The sequence below is a fragment of the Bubalus bubalis genome, chromosome 19, assembly GCF_019923935.1.
Source record: "Bubalus bubalis isolate 160015118507 breed Murrah chromosome 19, NDDB_SH_1, whole genome shotgun sequence".
In the NCBI taxonomy this organism is placed as follows: Eukaryota; Metazoa; Chordata; class Mammalia; order Artiodactyla; family Bovidae; genus Bubalus; species Bubalus bubalis.
This window is the reverse complement of record NC_059175.1, coordinates 13,742,442-13,764,822: the sequence shown is the minus strand read 5'-3', so window position 1 is coordinate 13,764,822 and position 22,381 is coordinate 13,742,442. Positions and strand designations below refer to the sequence as shown.

Genomic DNA, 22,381 nt, shown 5'->3' with positions numbered 1-22,381 from the left:
TTCGGGATTGGTAGACGAGCTGTGAGTGTCGCGCACTTTCTGACGGTTCGGACAACATGGCGGCCGAGTGTGGTGGTGATTTACAGCTGAGAAGAAGAAGGCGCCGGGACCCGGAGGAACCGGAAAAAACGGAACTCGGCGCTCGAGAGCTGGTAGTGGCAGTGCCTCAAGAGAACGAAGAAGAAAATGAAGAGCGCTGGGTTGGGCCTTTACCTGTAGAGGCAACATTGGCGAAGAAGAGGAAAGGTAGCTACAGAGACAGGCACAGGGCGAGATGAAATGCTGTGTCCCCCGAGTGGGAGAGTTCAAACCAGACCCCAAAACGGAGGGTGTGTGATTGTGGGGATTTGTGTCGTCGGAACAGAGGGTCGTCTTCTCACTTCTGGCCGTTCTCTACTCCGAAATAGTGATTTGGACAGAGTAAAACGTCTTTTTAATAGTATCTAGCAATCTCTGGTTTGTTACAATAGAGGCTAAAGCTAACTTGCCATTACTTACGTGTTTGGCACCGCTCATACAATCCGTACAGCTGCCGTATGAGGTTGGAAGTTTTAACCCCGTTTAGCAGATGTGGGAAAGAAAACTTTCTATTTCAGGTTTTTATTTGAAGAGTGGTGGTAGGAATAGATAAGGATAATTTAATTCCTGACTCCACCACTAATGAGTTTTCTGACAATTATAAAACTTTCCTGGATTACAAGTTTTTCATCCAAAAACCAAGACCTGTGGTTTCCACACCATACTCGAGATATCATGGCCGGAAGCATTTTGCCACTAGCGTGTAACAGTGACAAAATTTTATCAAATCAAAAGGGTGATCCAAAAAAGGGGGGAGATGTTGGTGAAAGGGTCACATTAAATTTTCTTATTTTTCAGGTTCTTTGGAATGTTTTCCTTAAACGTGTAAGACCATTAAAATGTGATCTTTCTGAAAGCTCAAATCTTTAATTACTCTTCCAACTTAAAATTTTAAGTGATTTCTCATTATTTTTAGAACAATGTCCAAACTCCCTAATATAGCATGTAAGGCCCTTGATACGATTCCTCCTTCAGCACATTTCCATTACTTCTCTCCCAAATCTTTGATCCTCCTTACTCTTTGTCCAAGCCATACTATAACACTAGAGAATGGGGCATGCCCTTTTACAACTGCGAATGTCTACGTGGGTGTCACAAGGTGGAATAATTTTCCTCACCCACTTCACTTAACCTACTGTCGTTCAACCTTTAGCTCAGCTATTACCTTCTCTGGAAAACCTATGACTTTTCCAGTCTGGGCTGAGTTTCTAAATTCTAAAGCACATTGATCATAAGTATGAGATGTATTTATCAGAGTGACATTTTTATGGTTCCAAATTTTGAATACAGTTTGGATACCGATACAGCAAAATTTTATGTATATACATTTTGAAGAAGCTACTTTTTTGAATATTGTTCCTTAACACCCTTAAAGTGCAATTACCTTTTTTACTGCTAAGTCTTTTAAGTTAAATGTTTCCATAGCAATTGTTTCCTCATTGCACTTGCTACATTTTAAAATTGTATGTTTATTCAGTGATTGTCTGATGAATGTTTCTCTTCACTGTTAAGACTGTAAGCATATAAGAGCAAAGACCATGCCTATTTTGCTCCAGTGCTGGGTACAGTGCTTTCCATATAGCAGGTACTCAGTAAGTATTGAACGAATGGATATTACTATGTGTATGTTCGCAATTATTTTCTTGCACTAGATATCAGGTCCCTTTTTGTGGAAATGGAAAAGTCCAAAAATATCAAGGTGCTAATATTAGCGTTAGGAAACAAAGAGCTTATAAACTTAATACAGATGAGACAGTGAGATGCTTATTCTAATTAATCAGTAGTGTATTCAGTTTGAAGAAGAAATTCAAAAACATGTATGAAATGTTAGAAAATGTCACTGAAGATTTTATCTAAAAGGATAGGGTTTAAAACTTAGTAGAAATGGAACCATCCCCTTTAACATGTTCTTTGGACATTGGGCTTTTGTACACATTTTCAGAATGATACTATAAATGGTTATATGGCTCTACCTTATATGGTGCTCTCTCTATATATATTATATACTATATGGCTCTACCAATCAATGATGGTTTTCTCAAGACAGTGTTAACTCTTCATGTCCATGTCCCTTGGAACCTAGTTTGTTCTCAGTAAATATCTGTTCAACAAGTGAACTAACAGCAAAAGGAATATCCATCAGGATTAAATTTAGTGTATATTACAGAAAAATCCAAATGACAATAAATTTAAAAAATCCAAAATGACAATAAAGATAAAAGTCCTAAAGTAGACAGTCTGGGATTGGTGTGGAGGCTCCAAAGGTTCTTCCTTCCTAGTTTTCTGCCCCAACATCACTAGGATATGGACCTCATGTTTGTCCTTGATGGTTATCTCCAAGTTTTAAACTGTCAGATGGGGGAAAGAAAGAACAGCACAACTCTTGAGGGAGACTTCTTGACTGTTATACAACACTTCCACTTTTATTTCATTGGTACTTAGTCACTCCTAACTGCAGAGAAGGTGAGGAATATACTATAGCTGGATGTTAATATTCCCGTATAAAAATGGAAGTTCTGTTAACTGAAAATGAAGAGAGACATAATTTATTGGACACAACTTTGAGCTTGCTAAATAGCAGTGATGAAAAACCATGAAACGATCATGCTTAATTTACGAACTTTTTATGGGCATGTTTGGCCATCATTGGATTGTTTTTAGGTATGTCATTTTTTTACTAGTAAAATTTTTTATAGCTCATATCATGAAATATTTCCTCAGATTACCACTCTTAAAAATGTTTTGCCCTTGGAAAAAGTTTGAGAAGCACGTCAACTGGACATTCTCTAGGATTTTCTCAGCTCCAGAAATCTAAGCATTTATTACGTTTACTCAAACCTAGTATCAGTGACTTCAAAGAGGATCATTGCCTTCAAGATAAACTGAGATGTTCTGGATGGCCTCTGACCTCTTACTACTTATTTAAAGTAGCAGTAATAATTGGATCTATATGGTTGGAAAGTTGGTTGCGATATTTTCATGAAACTTAAGGTTTTTCTCTTTTAATGGAACTTGTATATTAAGCCAGAGCCACTCAGTTCTTAAGTTCTGGGACACAGTTAAGCACCTGTATAAAACCTGAGAATGATTCATGACCAAATAAACAACGGTGCTATTCAGTACTATGAAATAATAAGTTACAACTGGCATAACAGACACTGGATATTTTTTCATTACGTGTGAATTGAGAGAAATTAAAATCTAAAAGGAAATACAAAATATTATCTAGTTCCAGTTGTTAAAAATATTTTTCTTTACTTTTTTCCCTTAGTTCTAGAGTTTGAAAAAGTCTATCTTGATAATCTCCCCAGTGCATCCATGTATGAGCGCAGTTACATGCATAGAGATGTTATCACCCATGTGGTGTGCACCAAGTAAGTCTGTCTGTATTTTTTTCTGAAAAGTTTATTGTTTTTTTTAAATACTTCAGTTTTGAGGTGAATTGTAGAAGTAGCTTTAGGATATTGAGGATTTCTATTTCATTCCATAGGTTTTGAAATAATTTGTTAAATAAAGACCTACATGCTCTTTCCTCTATCATACAAAGATGCATTCTCTAAGACCAAATTCCCTAGTTTGTGTACATGTGTTTTGGAGACAGATGCCAATAGGGGATAATCCAGGTAGTGTCAGAGCTTCCGTGAAGGAGAGTGTGTTAGTTAATTTGGGAGTAATTGGTAGCTGGCTTTTTCAGTAAAAATGGGGAAAATGAGGAGATCCAAGACATTCTGGAAATGTCAGAGAACCTTTAAAATACCTGGATAGGGTTTTGTAGAAGGAATAATAATACTCTGCTCTTTGTTGAGCTCATATTATGTCTAGGTCCTGTATCAAGGCTTTTTCATTAATTGTCCCGTTTATCTTAACAGTCTTACAAGTAGTATCCATCTACATTTTATAGATAAGGAAACAGGTTTAGAGGGGTTTAAGTGGTAGTTGAGGCTGGAGAAAAAAAGGCAATAAATCCCACAGTTTTCTATTTCTTGTATGGATTTTGAACCTGATTGGGAGAATAACATCACATATGTGTATACATGTGTCTTTGTGTGTAAACTTCAAGATCACTGTGGTTGTGGTGAAATGAATGGATTCAAACACAGCAAGAATGGATACAGAGAAAGCAATTAGGAGGCTAATACAGTAATCATAGATGAATTAGAATGGTGGCTGAGATGATATTGGCAGTGAGTATGGAAAGAAGTAGATGATTTACTTTGCTGTTTGGATCAGTTTATTCTTGATCTATTAGAGAATTAAAAGATTTAAATATCTTTATATTCCTTTTATGGGATAATTTTGACCAAATATTAGCTCTTTTCCTAGTAGAAAGTTGTCAGTTAATAAGGCAGCATATAGACTAGCTTTCTATCACTCCAGGTTTCTTTGTTTAACCTAAGGCAGCAGACTATAATGGAAAGATTTTTGAAGATTTTATAGAAACCTAGTGTTTTGAAGTTAGGCATATCCAATATTGAATGCTCTTCTCCAGCTACAGACCTGGGGCAAATACATTTAAAACTTTTAACCTATTTCCTAATTTTTAAAAAGATGGTGAAAAATATTCACCTTATAGAGTTGTTGTAAAGATGGTTATAACTAAGATAATGTATGTAGAGTACTCAACATATAATAGCTTTCAACAAATGGTTTCTATTTTTATATAACTGATGAGAGGCTATACTGTACAAAATGTTGGTACTTAACCAAAATACCTTGGATAATATCTGAAACAAACTTACATTGAGTTTTGCTTTATATGTGAGTAGTATGTTGGGATTTAATTATTTATCACCTTCTGAAAGGTAGTACATTTTCCCTGTGAGAAGACTGCCTGTGGGGTAATTTTAGCATTAAAGGACTCTATGATCTAGTGATTCCTTGTGAGACTTTTTTAATGTCTAGATTACCTCAATCCTGATCCTAGCTCTTAGATTTAAAATTAGTGCAGCATGGAACTCTTTTTAGTGCTCTGTGGTGACAGAGGGGATATATTGAACATGTTTACATATACCTAATTCACTTTGCTGTACAGCAGAAACTAACACAACACAACTGGCGTAAAGCAATTATACACCAGTAAAAAATAAATAAGATTAGTGCAGCAGTAGCTGTTATGATATCCAGAAAAGAGCTTCAAATTTTGCAATGTTATGTCTACCCTAATACAGTGATACAGTGGTTTGTATAAAGGAAGATTTTTTTTGTAATCTGTTATTTAAGAGTCCAAGATTCTCAGTAAATATTTGGCTTGGGGGCACAAAGTCATTTTTGCATCTGTTTTAGAAAGTAACTTCTACAATTTTTTATGCAGGACAGACTTTATTATTACTGCTAGTCACGATGGACATGTTAAATTCTGGAAAAAAATAGAAGAGGGAATTGAATTTGTTAAACATTTCCGTAGTCACCTAGGTAAGAATTTTACTTCTTTGTTTTTTTGGCTCTCATTTCAACTGTATTGATTAAAGTTTCTTTTTAATTTTTTTTTCCTTTTAATTATATCCATTTCTTTTATGTTTACTAGAATGTTTTGATTTGGTTTCTTTAAATAGGAGTTATTGAGAGTATTGCGGTTAGCTCTGAGGGAGCTTTATTCTGTTCAGTGGGTGATGATAAAGCAATGAAGGTGTTTGATGTAGTGAACTTTGACATGATCAATATGCTGAAGCTTGGGTGAGTCTTTTTTAAAGTGTGTTTATATATATATATATTTTTAACTTAATGAAAGAATTCTTGAACTAAACTTCACCATTTCATAGGTATTTCTAAATAGAATATATTACCATTCCATTAAAAAATGTGCCTTTAGATTTTGTTTGGGAAAATTAAGTATTATGAATCTTTGTTATGATGTTGTTTGTGGGCTTCTGCTGTGAGTTTTGTCATTAATTACCACAGAAATGTCCAAGTAGCACCATAACAAGGATTAATTATATCCATTTTACACTACTTAATAATTTAATGAGCATCCATGATGTCTAATTTACTGGCATTTAAATTAACTTCCTAGTAATGCTTATTTCAGTAATATAGCATTGTGTTTTTATAAGGCTTATGCGCATTTTTGGAATTCTTGGTGATTCTAAACTTTAAAGTATATTGATACCCAAACTATGTGGTTAGACTGTACAGTAACGAAATTAAACTGAAGATCATGGGATGCGTAGCTTAAGCAACAGAAATATATTTTCTCACACTTCTGGAGGTTTAGTTCAGTTCAGTTGCTCACTTGTGTCCAACTCTTTGCGACCCCATTGACTGCAGCACACCAGGCTTCCCCATCCATCACCAACTCCCGGAGCCCACTCAAACTCATGTCCACTGAGTCAGTGATGCCATCCAACTATCTCTCCTCTGTCGTCCCCTTCTCCTCCCGCCTTCAGCCTTTCCCAGCATCTGAGTCTTTTCCAATGAGGAGATTGGAAAGTACAAAACTTTTGGAGGTAGAAAGTCCAAAATCAACGTTCCAACAGTGTGTGTTTTCTGGTGAGGACTCTTACGGGTTTCACACTTCGTCCTCGTTAAGTACAGGGGAAAGGGGAATATTTTGCTCTTCCACTTCTTAGAAGGCCAAGGCCTGTTGGATTAGGGCCCCACCTTTCTGACCTCATTTAATTACCTCTTTAAAACCCTTTCTCCAGATACAGTAACTTTGGGGATGAGGGCTTCACCATGTGAATTGGAGGGAGGTAGGGATTAGAACTACACAATTCAGTATGTGACAGTACTTTTTGGGAATTTCCTTCAAAACCAGTTTATGAACCACTAAAAGAAGTCAGTCTCATTATTTATGATAAGAACTTATTTTTTGACTACAAATAGAAATACCTATTGATATGTGTCATATTCCCAGCTTTGTTTCCCCCAGACTTTAGCTGTTTGCTTTTTTAATCAAATATATGTTGAACATTTGCCACCTTTGAGGGTATTGAAAGAACAGGCATATCTTGTTTTATTGCACTTTGCACACACTGTGTTTGTTTGTTTGTTTTTTTTGACAAATAACAAGTGTGTGGCAACCCTGGATGGAGCAAGTCTGTACTCACCAATTTTTCCAATGGCATTTGCTCAGTTTCTGTCATTGTTTCACATTTAGTAATTCTCATATTTCATTTTTCATTATTATTATATTTGTTATAGTGATCAGTGATCTTTGATGTTACTGTTACAAAAGATTACAACTGGCTGAAGCCTCACATGATAATTAGCATTTTTTAAGCAATAAAGTATTTTTAAATTAAGATATGTATATATACATGTAATTTTTTTAGACATAATGTGATTGCACACTTCAATAGAAATACAGGTAGTGTAAACAAACTTTTATTGTGCACTGGGAAACCAAAAAAAATCCATATGGCTCACATTATTGCAATTTTCAATTTTTGTGATCTGGAACCAAACCTGCAACATCTCCAAGCTATGCCTGTGTCTTTTAAGATTTTATAGAAATTCTGCGAGTCCTCAAAAAGTTTTGAGCATTAGCTCTGTCATCGGAGTAACTGTAACTTCTCAGACTGATGATTTTGAAGGCGAAAACACACAATTGAATATATAAGTTTAGTATGTTGATTACATTTGTCCAGTTCTTTTACACTTTATCAGGTAATGTGTTCAAAGCTCATAGTATTAAGATCAAGCTACTGATAATGAGAGAGTGATATCTGAACATTTTTCTTTTGAGCAAAGCCATGACTAAAATATTTTGACCTTAAATATTTCAAGAATGGATTTGTAAAGTATACTAACATGCTAACCTATTTAAAAGTAAGGTATACATAGACAGGGGCTTCCCAGGTGGAGCTAATGGTAAAGAACCTGCCTGCCAATGCAGGAGACATAAGAGATGCATGTCTGATCCCTGGGTAGGGGAGATCCCCTGGAGGACCTGGGCGTGGCAGCCCACTCCAGTATTCTTGCCTGGAGAATCCCATGGACAGAGGAGCCTGGCAGGCTACAGTCCATTGGGTCCCAAACAGTCGGACACTACTGAAGTGACTTAGAATAGCACATACATAGACAGAGACATCGAGATCCAAAAAAAAAATAAATAAATAAATGCCTCAGAATATTTTAAGAACCAGGTCTGTTTCAGTTTCCTTGTAAATACTTGCTGTGTGAGTTCTCTTCCTGTGGTTTGATCAGTCCTCAGAAGTTATTATCATTCATTTATGAGGTCAGAAAGAGAAAAATTAGTAACTTTTCCTATTCTTCCCTGTTCTGTATCTTGCTGCTACATTTGATCAAAGAATCTAAAACTGGCTGAATTGCCGGCAGGGACGTTTTTTGGTGATGGGAATGAGTAAGGATGCTTATGACTTGCTTTGGCCTCTTCTTATCCCCCTCAATCCTTTACTATTTTAGGTATTTCCCTGGACAGTGTGAGTGGATCTATTGCCCGGGGGATGCCATATCTTCAGTTGCTGCTTCTGAGAAAAGTACAGGAAAAATTTTCATTTATGATGGTCGAGGAGATAACCAGCCACTGCATATCTTTGACAAACTCCATACATCACCTCTTACTCAGATACGGCTAAACCCTGTTTACAAAGCAGTAGTGTCTTCTGACAAATCTGGAATGATTGAATACTGGACTGGTCCTCCTTATGAGTATAAATTCCCCAAAAATGTGAACTGGGAATATAAAACTGACACAGATTTATATGAATTTGCCAAGTGCAAGGCCTATCCAACCAGCATATGTTTTTCACCTGATGGGAAGAAATTAGCCACTATTGGTTCTGACAGAAAAGTTAGAATTTTCAGATTCTTAACTGGAAAACTCATGAGAGTCTTTGATGAATCACTAAGTGTAAGTGCCATATAAATTTAATCAGATTTTACTTTTCTGAAAATGTCTTTAGTTTGTGCTATTTCTTAAAAGATTTTTTTTCTGGACATGGACATTTAGATTGATGATTAATTTACTTATCACATTAAAGATACTGTTTGACTGCTGTCTTGCATTGTTACTCTTTAAAACTCTCTTCTATAGGTTTATGATGTGATATTTTCTGAGCCAGTTTTTCTTAAACTTACGTGGCTGTTTTTGTAGTTTTGTTGTTTGAAAGCACATTCTTTTGAGATCCTCAAAACCCATGCTAGGCTTCCTTCTCTTCTCATTCTTTTCACTCCTGCCTTCTATATGACTACTTAAAAATTTATTTCTCCAGCCTTCTATTATAAACAGACCTGGCCCTATCCTTTTATTTTTTTATTTTTGCTGTCTTCATGAATGGCACCAATATGTATCTGCTAGCACAAGCCAGAAATCTGAGTCATCTTTAACTGTTTTTCCTTACCCGTCTATTTAATTCATCATGAGTCCTGTCAATTTTACTTTCTACATATACTTTAAATACATACATTTCCTTTTAGCACAGCTGTGACTACCCTAGCTCATAATCTGTTGCCTGGCCTATTGCATGGCCTACTCCCTATATCTATTCTAGCTTCTTCCTGACCTGTTATCCATGCTCCACCCAGAGGAATCTTTTCAAAAAACATTATCTTATCATGTCATCCTTTGAATCTTGCAGTGACTACCTGTTGTTTTTAGGAGGGAGACCAAAATCATGGCCTACCATATTGTACCCCTCCCTGCCACTTCAACCTGCTGTAATTCACCTCCCTCCCTGCCTCTGCTGTACCCAGTCAGGCCTTCTTTCAGTTTCTTGACTACGTCTCCCACCACAGCACCTTTGCATATGCTGTCCCTCCTGCTTGGAGTGACCCCTAGTCCCATTAATCCTCATTCCTCCCCTTACCTATTGAACTCATCCTTCAAATCTCAAAGAATCATTTCCCCCAGTGATCTTCCACTATTCTTCCAGTCTTTTTTTAATGTGGTAGTGTATCACTATTTATTTTCTTTTAGAATATTTGGTCTTATTATTTGATTAATGTGTATCACCCCCTCCCCCCAGTAGATTAAACTGTGTGTCATTTATGGTCCTGTATCTGTTTTGCTTGTGATTGAGTCTCCAGCACTAAGAATGATACCTGACACAAAACTGTTAACAAGAATTTATTGGGACTTTGCTAGTGGTCCAGTGGTTAAGACACAGCACTTCCATTGCAGCAGGGTATGGGTTCAATCCCTGGTTGGAGAATGAAGATCCTGAATGCCTTTTGGCATAGCCAAAAAACAGGGGGAAGAAAAGAAGTATTTATTAGAGCATGTAGCTGTAGAATGAGTTTTTATCCATGCAAAGATAATTGGTTTTGTGGATATTTGAGTCTCATCATGTTTCCATCTTGTGGTTCTCTAACTGCTATGGCTATGTTGAATTCTCCAAAAGTCTATGGGTCAAATCTTTGTAACAATAGTGTTTATTGTACAACAGTGTGAATTCTACAGTCTTTGTAGCCACCAGTTTATAATAGATTCCTTGCATTAAGTACTTCAAAAATGCTGTCACCTTATTAGTGATGTGGTAATAAGTTGGGTGAATTAGCTGCCTGAAAGAATATGAATCCAAACAAAAGGGCAGGTTTGTATGCTAGTCAAATTATCCTCATAACTCATTTTCTTATTGGAAGAATATCACTTTCCATTATGCTTTTGGGAAAAGGAGAAACCTTGTGATGTTTTCTTTAATGGTGGCTTCAACTTAACTATAATTTTAAAACTCTTCACAATTTGCAACTCTTCCTAGATTCCTTAAGAAAACAAATCTATTCTCTGGATACAAACCATTTAACACATATACTCTGAGCTGTTGAATTCACTATTTCATTGTTGTCTTTAATATTTGTTGAAATTATAGGATTATTGTGGTAAGATCAGTAGCAAAGTATAGGACAGAAGTTGAGATTCAGGATGAGGGAGTTTGCCCAAAAAGGGGGGTGCAAATGCCAATTAATTTAGTAATAATGCTAGTGACTAGTTAGTTAATGACTGGTATCTCATAGTTCCATGTTAAGGGTTCTAACTAGTTAAGAGTCCTAGTTTAATAGACAAATTTAATTGGATGGTGTGAAGTTGTATCTTTTGGTATTTTATTAATCAGGAGTACTGCATATGGCCATACAGAGATGATAAGATAGATGATAAGAGATGCAGCTATTAAAGCTCTTAAAGAGATGCAATATTAAAGAATATTGTAAAAAAAAATCAATACAGTGTATTAATGCATATATATGGAATTTAGAAAGACGGTAACAATGATCCTATTATGCAAGGCAGCAGAAGAGACACAGATGTAAAGTACAGACTTGAACTATGTGGGAGAAGGCAAGGGTGGGATGATTTGAGAGAATAGCATTGAAACATGTATATTACCAAATGTGAAATAGATGACCAGTCCAAGTTTGATGCATGAAGCAAGGCACTCAAAGCTGGTGCTGTGGGACAACCCAGAGGGGGTTCAGGATGGGGGGGACATATGTACACCTGTGGCTGATTGATGTCAATATATGACAAAAACTACCACAATATTGTAAAGTAATTATCCTCCAATTAAAATAATTTTTTTAAAGATACTAATGTGCTTAAAAGGTTAGATTAGCATTTATTACTTTTACATGGGCAGATGACCATCTATAAACTTTATTTCTTGAAAATGAATCTTCTTTCTAGCAAAATAATCAAGGCTCCCATACTACAAAAATGTAGTCTAGCATCTACGCTATTTCTGGCAAATGAGTAAAGCAATAGTAGTTCAGAGACTGGCAACAAGAAACCCTAATGTTGTTCCCTAACACGTATATCTCCTTTTCATTTCTGGAGTTAGGTATATTGTTGTTCTTTCCACATCTAGAAAAACCAGAGATTTTATTAATGCAAGCATGATAAAAAGTAGTAGATGGGACATAAGCCTGACTGACCTTTTTTCATTCGCAATAGAGAGCCACTTTTGATTTCTGCAGTTTTATGCTCTAAATGTTGGGGAAACTGAATGTAAAGATCACATCTTTGGGGAGGCTGGTAGTGTGACTGTACATAGTAACTAAGATATGACCCTTATCTTGAAAGTTGTGTATTAAATATCTAAAGAAAAGTAAACCAAATACCCAAACTAAAGGGCACTCATAAAATTCATCCATCCTAAATCACATTTACCTAATGATAATTGAATACATAGTGATGCTCCAAAACAACTTGAAACATTTTCTGAAATATGAAATTGTTATAAATTAGTGAAATCATAAAAAATAAAATCAAGTGCTTGTTAAATGGCAGGTCCATGATCTTGGAACACGGTCTCACAGTCCATATCTGCATTGTGCAGCTTAGTAGCCACTAGCCACATAGGGTTGCTGAACACTTGGCATGTGACTAGTCCAAATTGAGCTGGACTAAAATAAAATACACACTGGACTTCAAAGACTTACTATAAGAAGGAAAAAAGATCTCAATTTTTAAATATTGCTTAATATTTTAATGTCTTTATGTTGCTTTTTTGTATTATTGATTTTGCTTAATGTCTTTTGATAATATTTTAGATATATTGGGTTGAATAAAAGATTAATTTCATGTTCATTTTTATTTCATTTAACATGGCTACGAAAAAATTTAAAATTACATATATGGTTTATATTGGAAAGTGCTGTCTGTGGCTTATAAAATGCAGCATATATATTGTTTCTGCAGAAAAAGCAGTAGTTATATTAACTCTTATTTTTTTTTAATTAGAATAACCAGTTAGTATAAATACTATTTTTATGATTGAATTTTCTAATGCAATTCCTGCTTATAGTGTTTATAGAGTACTCCTTAAGAAGATGTATAAGCACATAAACTGTCAGTGGCTATTAAGGGACACTCTGCTTTTATTTAAATTCTCCTTCCCTTTATCATGTAACATTATTTTTGTTAATAACGGTTTGTTTCCTAGATGTTTACTGAACTGCAGCAGATGAGGCAACAGCTACCAGACATGGAATTTGGTCGACGGATGGCTGTAGAACGTGAATTGGAGAAGGTGGATGCAGTAAGATTAATCAATATAGTTTTTGATGAAACTGGACACTTCGTGCTGTATGGAACAATGCTGGGCATTAAAGTTATAAACGTAGAAACAAACCGGTAAGCTTTAATATCACATATGCTTTTTAAAAATTTACTTCTAAAGGACCATTTCCTCCTTTGGGGAAACAATGGGAGTTTTGTTTGTTCCAAGACAAGTGGAATGGTCCCAGATGTCTAAACTTAACCAAATGTTTTGACTGGATTTTTCTGTGGTCTTTGGTTGTTTATAATCTTATGTAAAAAGTTTCCACTCCTGTTTGTTAAAGAAATGGAAGAAAGATATGCATAGTTTCAAGTTGTTGTTGTTTTTTTTTAACAAGTTTCAGTCTGTCTTTTGCTTATTGATTTAAATTAGCCTGTTTCATGTTAAATGTTGCCAAATATTTTAACCACAGAATTCAGCATTACATCCTGCTAGACATAAAATCAGAAGTTAAAATGCATGAAACCACAATAAGCCTTTTGTGCAAACAGCCCATTTGGTCTTAGAACAAAATTGCTATAATAAGATACTATCACTGAATGTAAATGAAAAGAACTTAAAGTATATTTAAAGGAAAAAAGTCTTGTACTGTACATTTTCACATATAAACAAATTTATATTGTAGTTCTTGGCAATACAGAATCTTTGAAGGCTTGAAGAAAGATTATAATGATAGGGATAGGTTAAAACTGTTTAACTGAATTATTTTTTTTAATCTGAAAATTATAAATACCTACCAATTTAAAATAACTTTTTTGGAGGAATGGAAGAGGCAGAAAAATACTTTTTAAAAACCTTTTACTGGTTATTTTGTACAAAAATAAAAGATAGTTGATTCCTAGCTTTTATCTGCAAAGTTGGTATAATTGGAGTTAATCCTGATAATTTTATTATATGTATTTTCCAGGTGTGTGCGGATCTTAGGCAAGCAAGAAAATATTAGAGTGATGCAATTGGCTTTATTCCAGGGAATAGCCAAAAAACATCGTGCTGCAACTACTATAGAAATGAAAGCTTCTGAAAACCCCGTTCTTCAGAATATTCAAGCTGACCCAACAATAGTCTGTACATCCTTCAAAAAGAATAGATTTTATATGGTATGTGGAAGTATCAATACCAAGAGATAGTCTTTAATGTTTCTTCCAGTTTGATTGGAGTTTTATTTTTTTAACTTGTGCTTTCAACTGAAGAGAATGTTGGCCATAATAGACTTTCTAAACAGCCCCATCTTATAACATTAGTGTTGTAGAATCTTTAACTAGGGTTTGTTTAAGTATTTCTGTACTATTTTATATCTGGTTTTGAACAAGTTTTCAACCTAGCTTCTACAACTTGTGTTGTCTAAGACAATAGGAAGTAAGTGGCTGTGGTAATAATTGCATCCAAAATTGATTTTCCTGTGGACTTTTAAAAATTCTTCTGTTTTAGTATTATTCATCTTTTACTCTTCAACATGACTTGCACATTTCCTTCTCTAGATACAAATCTTTTTTCACCTTTTGATTCCATTGTAATGATGCTACCATGGTGTACATTCCTGAGAGAGATTTTTTTTCTGAAAAATTAAAAGTACTTTGCATGTTAAGTATGATTGGGCTCAAAATCAAACTACTAAGCTATCTAGGAGTAACACTGTTCTAGTTTTGTTCAGTCAAGCAGAAAAATCTGAAGTGTAGAGACCTCTGCGTCTGTATCTGTCTTTCACGCTTAGAGACTTTCCAAAACCCAGGTGTGATTATTTTTTTGCCTAAAATCCTTAAATGACTCCCCAGCTGTCTAATATATTAACCACTCTCCTAGTTTATCTTTCTTCATTTTTAGTTCATTGGCTATACTGAACTTGATCCCATTTGCAGGACTTGATGTTATTTTTACTTGGTGGTGTTTGCACAGGTTATTCCTTCTGTCAGCCACAAACCTCTCCCCACTTCCTCTTCATATTTCAGATCCCAGCTTGGAAGCCCTCTCCTGACATCAAATCTGGAATAGGTGTGCCTGCTTGTGTACATGTCACACTTTTTGGAATAATTTAGTGATTTTGGGGGGGTGGGGAGGGGTTCCTGACACTGTCCTCTCTTCCTCAAGATAATATAAAATCCATAAATACAGAGCACTATGTTTTCTTCACATACCAAACTCCAGAGTGTGGTGAATTGTCTGACCCATTATAGGATACTCATTCATTCATCTGACAATTTACAAGCAGCTGTGATGCTCTAAAGGTTATCAGCATTTGGTAAATGTGGGAAATCGCAGTTTATCTACTCCAGCCAAGCTTTTAGCCTAAAATGGATATATTCTTTTAAAATAAGAATTTTGCTTGTAAACTTTCAAATTCACTGCTGAAGATTTATTAATATATATGTTAAAGAAAAATACTTTTTCTTGTTATTACCTATAATTTAACTGTTTTGAAGGTAAAAAGAAATCATAAAAGACAATTCTTAATATACACTAAATTTAATTTTCCATCCATTTTATTTAAAAATTGTCTTTCCCCAGAGTTTATGTTTGTTGATTAAACCACACATGTTCCTTAGAAACTCTGAAGAAATAGAAAAATAAAAAATTAAGTCACTCACTGAGTATTTATACTGCTAACATTTTCATGGATTATTAGATGTACATATTCTTAAATAAAACTAAAATGGTATTCATATATGCAAATTTTATATACCTTTTTGCAAATCTAGTACCATAAAATAAAAGTAAAATTGTATTAAATTTGAACTTTAATAGTTCTATATGTGAACTAAATCAAGATAATTTTAAAAATTCATATAATTAAATAGTGAAACAGACATGTCATTCTTTGGTAACTGGAGAATAATATGCTAAAGCAGTGACATCCTGGCTTAGTTGATTCTTAGTCTGGAATCGATCCAAGTAGACCAAGGACTGACATTAGGCAAAACAGAGTCTGGGCACTAGATTTACCTTTCTGGAGCTCAGTTAATATCCACCTTTCTTAGGGAGAGAAGATTTCTGCTTGCTGCTGCTGCTGCTGCTAAGTCGCTTCAGTTGTGTCCGACTCTGTGCGACCCCATAGACAGCAGCCCACCAGGGTCCCCTGTCCCTGGGATTCTCCAGGCAAGAATACTGGAGTGGGTCGTGTCTGACTCTGAGCGACCACATGGACTGCAGCCTACAGGGCTCCTCCATCCATGGGATTTTCCAGGCAAGAGTACTGGAGTGGGGTGCCATTGCCTTCTCCAGATTTCTGCTTACTGAGAGTCAAATAAAAGAAATAGGCCTTTAGAAGTCCAGAATTTTACAACTGAAAGTTTTTTCTCAGTTCTCTGTAGACCTTGAGGATCCTGAGATTTCTGCTTCACTCAAAATGTACTATACATCCTTTCTTCCAAGCTTCAAGGTTTAGATAGATCAGATGGGACTCTGTCAAAAAAAAAAAAAAAAAAGAGGAGGTCAAGGTCCACTGCTGATTGATCTTTGAATCCTCATCCTGCCAGCACCAGGTCCTGTTCACAGTAATAACAATTATTAATATGTATATATTGCCTTCTGTGTCAGGCACTATCTCTAAACACTATATCCTTCATTTAATCTTCATATCAGGTGTCATTTTGAGGTAGTTTTTATTATCATCCTCTTTTATGAGTAAGGAAATGAAAGTAATGAATTTACTTCCCCAAAGTCATGTTAACTAGTTAAGTGGCAAACTATAGTTCAAATCCAGGCAGTCTAAATAGTGAAAAGTAAGCAATAGATGGCAGGTTAGGTAGGACATACTAGAAGGCAAAAGCAGAGAGCTACCTCAAAACTGCCTGTTTTTAAATGGGTACTCAAAAAATTTCACCAAAAAAGAAATTAAATTCCATTTGAAATCATTCATCTTCATCATATGAATTTTCTCATTAGGCAAATGTAGAAATTTAGCTGCCTTGCACGTCCTATGATTGGAAGCAATTCCATAAATAAGCATTTATTCTGATGTAAATTCTTAGTTTCCTCAAATACTTCATTAGAAATGCAATTTTCTTGTTCATAAATTTTAACCAGATGAAAAATTTAATTGTTTTACTCACTTTTTATTTTCCTCCTTGAGTTTACTAAACGAGAACCAGAAGATACAAAAAGTGCAGATTCTGACCGAGATGTTTTTAATGAGAAACCTTCTAAAGAAGAAGTCATGGCAGCTACTCAAGCTGAGGGACCTAAACGAGTGTCAGATAGTGCCATTATCCACACAAGCATGGGAGACATTCACATCAAACTCTTTCCTGTTGAGTATGTACTGTTTCTGTTGTCATAAATAAATACCAGTGTAAATGTATATATTTGAAGAAACTGCAACTTCTTGTTAGACTTAAGATATTTTGAAAAATTGAACTGTTAGATAAAGCATCTTTCCTAAGCTCTCTGATAATTGTTACATTAGGAAATGTGAAAATTTTATATATACATAAACATATTTCACAGGTTTATTATTATGACAAATAGTAGATATGACAGTGCTGAATGTAAACTATAGATTGACACACAAATGTCTATTACCACTACCATCCACTACACATGCCAACTATAGGTTTTGTGGCTCACTTGTTATAACTGGCTTTCCTCTCAAATCTTTAAGGGGTGGATAATTATTTTTCCTTCCTGACATTTGAGTTTGCAGAATGAACATACAATACCAAATACAATGCAATACGACTGGTTATTCTTGATCCAAAAGAAGACATCTTGTACAGTGCCTTGATTTAAAAGTACTTTGTTATTTTGATTTGAATGTTTTATGTCCAATATTTTACCATATCTTGACACCGGACAAAAAACTAGGCAATTCTAGACACCTGGACTATCTCATTTTAAGTATTCAGAACCCATGCATCCACTAAGCCTATTCCCTGATGTGGTTGGTACAAGATTCTCTTGATTCTCACTGCCATTCTCAGCATTGGGAGCTATTATATGATAACATACAGTATTAAATCATCTCATGAGATTAGTTAATATTATTTAGAAAGTGTATCTGAGTGTGTGACTATCATTTAAAGTTTATTAAATTTAGTAGTTGTCATAGCAGTGAATAAGTCCTTGGTCAGGAACATTTTTATGAGAAAATTACCTTTCTCAGGAACTATATACAGTGGGTTATGGTGCTATGGTTATATTTTTAAAAAATACTAAATGACTTTGGAACCTAAATACTCTCAAATTCAAGTAAAATAAGCAGTTGTGATATAAAGATGGTGTATTATATAAACTATAAGAACAGGCTACTGCCTATATACCCTGTCAACTCTTGCTTCTGCTGAGATCAGAAGAAATTATGGAAAAAAAGACTGTCCTGAAACATTCAGAAGATTCTGAAAATACCATTGGGAAGCCAAACTACAAAGAAAACTTTCCTAAGATGCTCCATTAAATTTTCATATTTTTAATATATGTCTCAATAGGTGCCCTAAGACTGTGGAAAATTTCTGTGTTCACAGCAGAAATGGTTATTATAATGGACACACATTTCACCGCATAATTAAGGTAAGTTATGCAAATTTTATATGATTTAAGGAAAAATATGTTATTGTATAATGAGGTTTAGAACCTAAGGAATCTCATTCACACTTAGCACTTTATTAGGAATAGGAAAAATGGACTATGGAAGTCAAAAGAATAATGGATGATCATGAAAATCAGATATAAAACCAAGGATAGGAACAGTAGCAGGGTAGCCATTTTAGAAACACTGCAGCAGTCTTTTGTCAGCAGTTAAAGCAAAGATCAGGTAATGAGTAAAGGGTCTTGCTGAGATAAAATCAGTAGCGAAGGTAACCTGTTTCTAGTGGCTAGATAAGGTCTAGATCTAGAAGATTAAGTATTAGAAGAGCTATGTTGCCACTTTATCTGTGAAAACCACCACTAATACCTGATGAACAGAATGAATTCAGCCCAGGATTTTGTTGAGCCACATTCTATGAAATGTATGGAGCAGTGAGGTAGTTCTTGATTACTGGCAGGTCAGAAATGGCAGAAGAAATGTCAGAAGGAAAAATTAGATTTCAGAGTTCTGAAGGAATTAGTGAAGTGACTGACTAGGACATTCAGAGTGTCTAGGGAAAGGGGAGATAAAAGAGTGGGCCAGTTATGTAAGACCTAACACATTAAACAAGATCCTAAAACTTATCTACACTATTAATTGGCTTTAGTTAGATTATTGAGTGAGATAGTACCTGTCTATAAATGGAAAGACCTTTACATTTTTGTTTCCATCATTGAGATAAGGTGGCAGTTATGCAATGAAAATACATAATCTAAAGTATAACCAAGAAATCAGTTTATAGAATGACATATTAAGATTTTATTGAATATAAAGCACTCTTGACAAATATACGACTCCAAAGCATACATATATGTAATATGTGTAATACTATGTGTACTTTCTGTTAAGGGCTTCATGATTCAGACAGGAGATCCAACAGGTACTGGTATGGGAGGAGAAAGTATATGGGGAGGAGAATTTGAAGATGAATTTCATTCAACATTACGACATGACAGACCATATACACTCAGCATGGCCAATGCTGGATCGAATACTAATGGATCCCAGTTTTTCATAACAGTAGTACCAACAGTAAGTAGAACATGCATGTGTGTGTGCTAAGTCGCTTCAGTCATGTTCGACTCTTTGCAGCTCGATGGACTGTAGCCTGCCAGGCTCCTCTGTCCATGGGATTCTCCAGTCAAGAGTACTGGAGTGAGTTGCCATGCTTCCTCCAGGGGATCATCCCAACTCAGGGATCGAACCCATGTCTATCTCTCCTGCATTGACAGGCAGTTTCTTTTCTACTTGCGCCACCTGGGAGGCATTTTCCAGGTGAATTTAAGCCAAAGATTTATGGGCTTAGATCTAAGAGAGTGAATTCAGTGGAAAAGAGAGCTTCATTATTCTCTATTATTTATATATTCTAGGATATAAAAATGAAAACAATTTAGAAAGGAAAATGGAAAATTACCTAACAAGACTTTACAATCAGTACTTTTGTAATTCAGGCCAATAAATAATAAATTAAATAATTTATTTATAATAAATACAAAGCTGAGTTTGTAATAAAGCTGAGTTTGTAATAAAGCTGAGTTTAAGTCAGCTTTGCAGTATTTGTTGGACAATCCAAAACAAATTATTCTACCTCTGGGCTTGTTTCCTCATCTTTCGAATAGTAGGATGAGAGTATAAGAATTCCTTATTTTAATACAGTTTTCCCCACATTTTTCTATCTCTGAAATCAGAATGCATTTTCCAGCTCCAATTGATCTAAAAGATGCAGATATTAAACATTAAGCTTTTTTATTTTTTATTATAACATGGAACTACTCTTAAAAGCTTCTAAGTGAAAATATATCTTTTTAATTATATTTTAAAATGAAGCCAAAGTTTCTTTTTAATCAAGGACACTGTAGCTTTGATGAAATACATGTAAGAATATCTAGCTCTGCTGCTATGCAGTTCTACAAAATTACAAAAACTCTTTATTTTTTAGAATTAAAGAAAACAATTTATAACTACTGTCTGTCTGCCAGGTACATGATCTCATGTAATATTCACAATACTCCTAGTATCATTATGAAAGTGAAAGTGTTAGTCCCTCAGTCATGTCCAACTCTTTGCAACCCCATGGACTGTAGCCCATCAGGCTCCTCTGTCCATGGGAATCTCCAGGCAGGAATACTGGAGTGGGTTGCCATTTCCTTCTCCAGGGGATCTTCCCCACTCAGGGATCAAGCCTCAGTCTCCTGCATTGCAGGCAGATTCTTTACCTTCTGAGCCACCAGGGAAGCAAGTTTTAAAAAAATAGATGAGGAAACAGTGAGACCTGATGAACTTGCCAAAGGTCAAGTAAGTAGCAGAGCCAGAGTCTGAACTCCTATATCTGATGCCAGAGCACATGCTGCCTAAAGTATTCCAGACTGCTTCTTGAGCAGGTAAGGTTACTGCAAAGAAACTTAGCTTTAGCAAACATCTCCCAGCTCCCTTTGATCTAAAAGATGCAGATATTAAATATTTAACTATGCTTTTTTATTTTTATTATGACATGGAAACTACTCTTAAAAGCTGCTAAGTGAAAATAATCTTAATTATATTTTTAAATGAAGCCAAAGTTTAATTCTTTTTAATTTGCTCATCCAGTGGGTGTGATTTAAGAATTTAGGGTTTACCAAGATTTTCTATTTGTCCTCCAACACAGCCTTGGCTTGATAATAAGCACACAGTGTTTGGACGAGTGACTAAAGGAATGGAAGTAGTACAAAGGATCTCCAACGTCAAAGTCAATCCCAAAACAGATAAGCCCTATGAAGATGTCAGCATCATAAATATTACTGTCAAGTAAAATAGATTTGTCTCATTGTCTGTATAAATAAAAATACACATACATTAAACACAGGATTATTTTACATAAGGAAGCTCAAGATTCGCTGAATGTACAAATCATGTTTCAGGAATTCAGTATTTGTGTATTTTTCATTAAAGGCTATTTTTTAAAAGCTCTGCCTTTGAGTTTTCTTGCAGTATTTCTCATCATAAGAGGTGATAAACTCAAATGGACTAAAACTCAGGCAAATAGCACTCTTTATACATAATTTCTCAAGAGTCTTAAAAACCATATTAAATAATAAGAATGGTATGCATTTGTTCCTCAGCTTTTTAAAAATATGCCAAATAGTCTGCCCTCAAATGTTTCTTTTAAGAAACATGTTTTCTTAGATCTTAATAAAGGGCATCTTTGGTGATGTACCATTTCCTTTTTTACAAGGTTTGTCTTTCAAGCCGAATAGCTTTGTCTTTTGAGCACAGTCAGTTCAGTCGCTCAGTTGTGTCCAACTGTTTCCGATCCCATGGACTGCAGCACGCAGGCTTCCCTGTCCAGCACAAACTCCTGGAGATTGCTCAAACTCATGTCCATCGAGTTGGTGATACCATTCAACCATCTCATCCTCTGTCGTCCCCTTCTCCTCCTGCCTTCAATCCTTCCTGGCATCGGGGTCTTTTCCAATGAGTCAGTTCTTTGCATCAGGTGGCCAAAGGATTGGAGCTTCAGCATCAGTCCTTCTAATGAATATTCAGTACTGATTTCCTTTAGGACTAACGGGTTTGATCTCCTTGCAGTCCAAGGGACTCTCAAGAGTCTGAGTAAGTGGTAAGCAAAACTTCAATAAATAGGAAGTTCCTCTGGTCAAAAGTGTTAAATTCTGAATAATTATGAAATACTCTTCAAATAAAAGAATAAGAATAAATGAATACCTGAGTCCATGGTTTTGTATAATAGTTCATTTACTATTTTCACATCATTTTTCTAATGTAGCTAAACAATTTTTGTCTTTAGGTTATAGTA

The 22,381-nt window shown here is 35.2% G+C and overlaps 1 protein-coding gene and 1 long non-coding RNA gene across 3 annotated transcripts; one reads left to right on the top strand and one right to left on the bottom strand.

Moving 5' to 3' along the window:
- The first annotated feature begins 17 nt into the window (after positions 1 to 17).
- PPWD1 (peptidylprolyl isomerase domain and WD repeat containing 1) lies at positions 18 to 21,533 on the top strand. Of its 2 annotated transcripts, XM_006074140.3 has the most exons (11): positions 18 to 246; positions 3,350 to 3,452; positions 5,390 to 5,490; positions 5,631 to 5,751; positions 8,443 to 8,890; positions 12,918 to 13,108; positions 13,942 to 14,131; positions 17,101 to 17,282; positions 18,452 to 18,533; positions 19,441 to 19,623; positions 21,236 to 21,533. In XM_006074140.3, exons 1-11 carry the CDS (start codon positions 57 to 59, stop codon positions 21,377 to 21,379), a joined length of 1,935 nt encoding a protein of 644 aa, XP_006074202.1. In that variant the 5' UTR covers positions 18 to 56; the 3' UTR covers positions 21,380 to 21,533. The 2 variants fall into 2 exon arrangements, with proteins under 2 accessions (XP_006074202.1, XP_044788490.1); XM_044932555.1 differs by lacking the exons at positions 18 to 246; positions 5,390 to 5,490 and adding an exon at positions 5,496 to 5,509 and having other exon boundaries at positions 3,401 to 3,456; positions 5,718 to 5,751.
- LOC112580604 lies at positions 10,093 to 16,124 on the bottom strand. The gene is made up of 2 exons (XR_003104932.2): positions 15,972 to 16,124; positions 10,093 to 10,206 (listed from the first exon to the last, which is right to left on the bottom strand). It is a non-coding gene; the product is annotated as an uncharacterized LOC112580604 (long non-coding RNA).
- Positions 21,534 to 22,381: the final 848 nt, after the last annotated feature.

Excerpts from the sequence above, each read along its gene's own strand:
- PPWD1 (XM_006074140.3), top strand. The coding sequence starts at position 57 with ATGGCGGCCGAGTGTGGTGGTGATTTACAGCTGAGAAGAAGAAGGCGC. Across the intron at positions 5,752-8,442 it reads ATCAATATGCTGAAGCTTGG|GTATTTCCCTGGACAGTGTG; the intron begins GTGAGTCTTTTT and ends TTACTATTTTAG. Across the intron at positions 17,283-18,451 it reads ATCAAACTCTTTCCTGTTGA|GTGCCCTAAGACTGTGGAAA; the intron begins GTATGTACTGTT and ends ATGTCTCAATAG.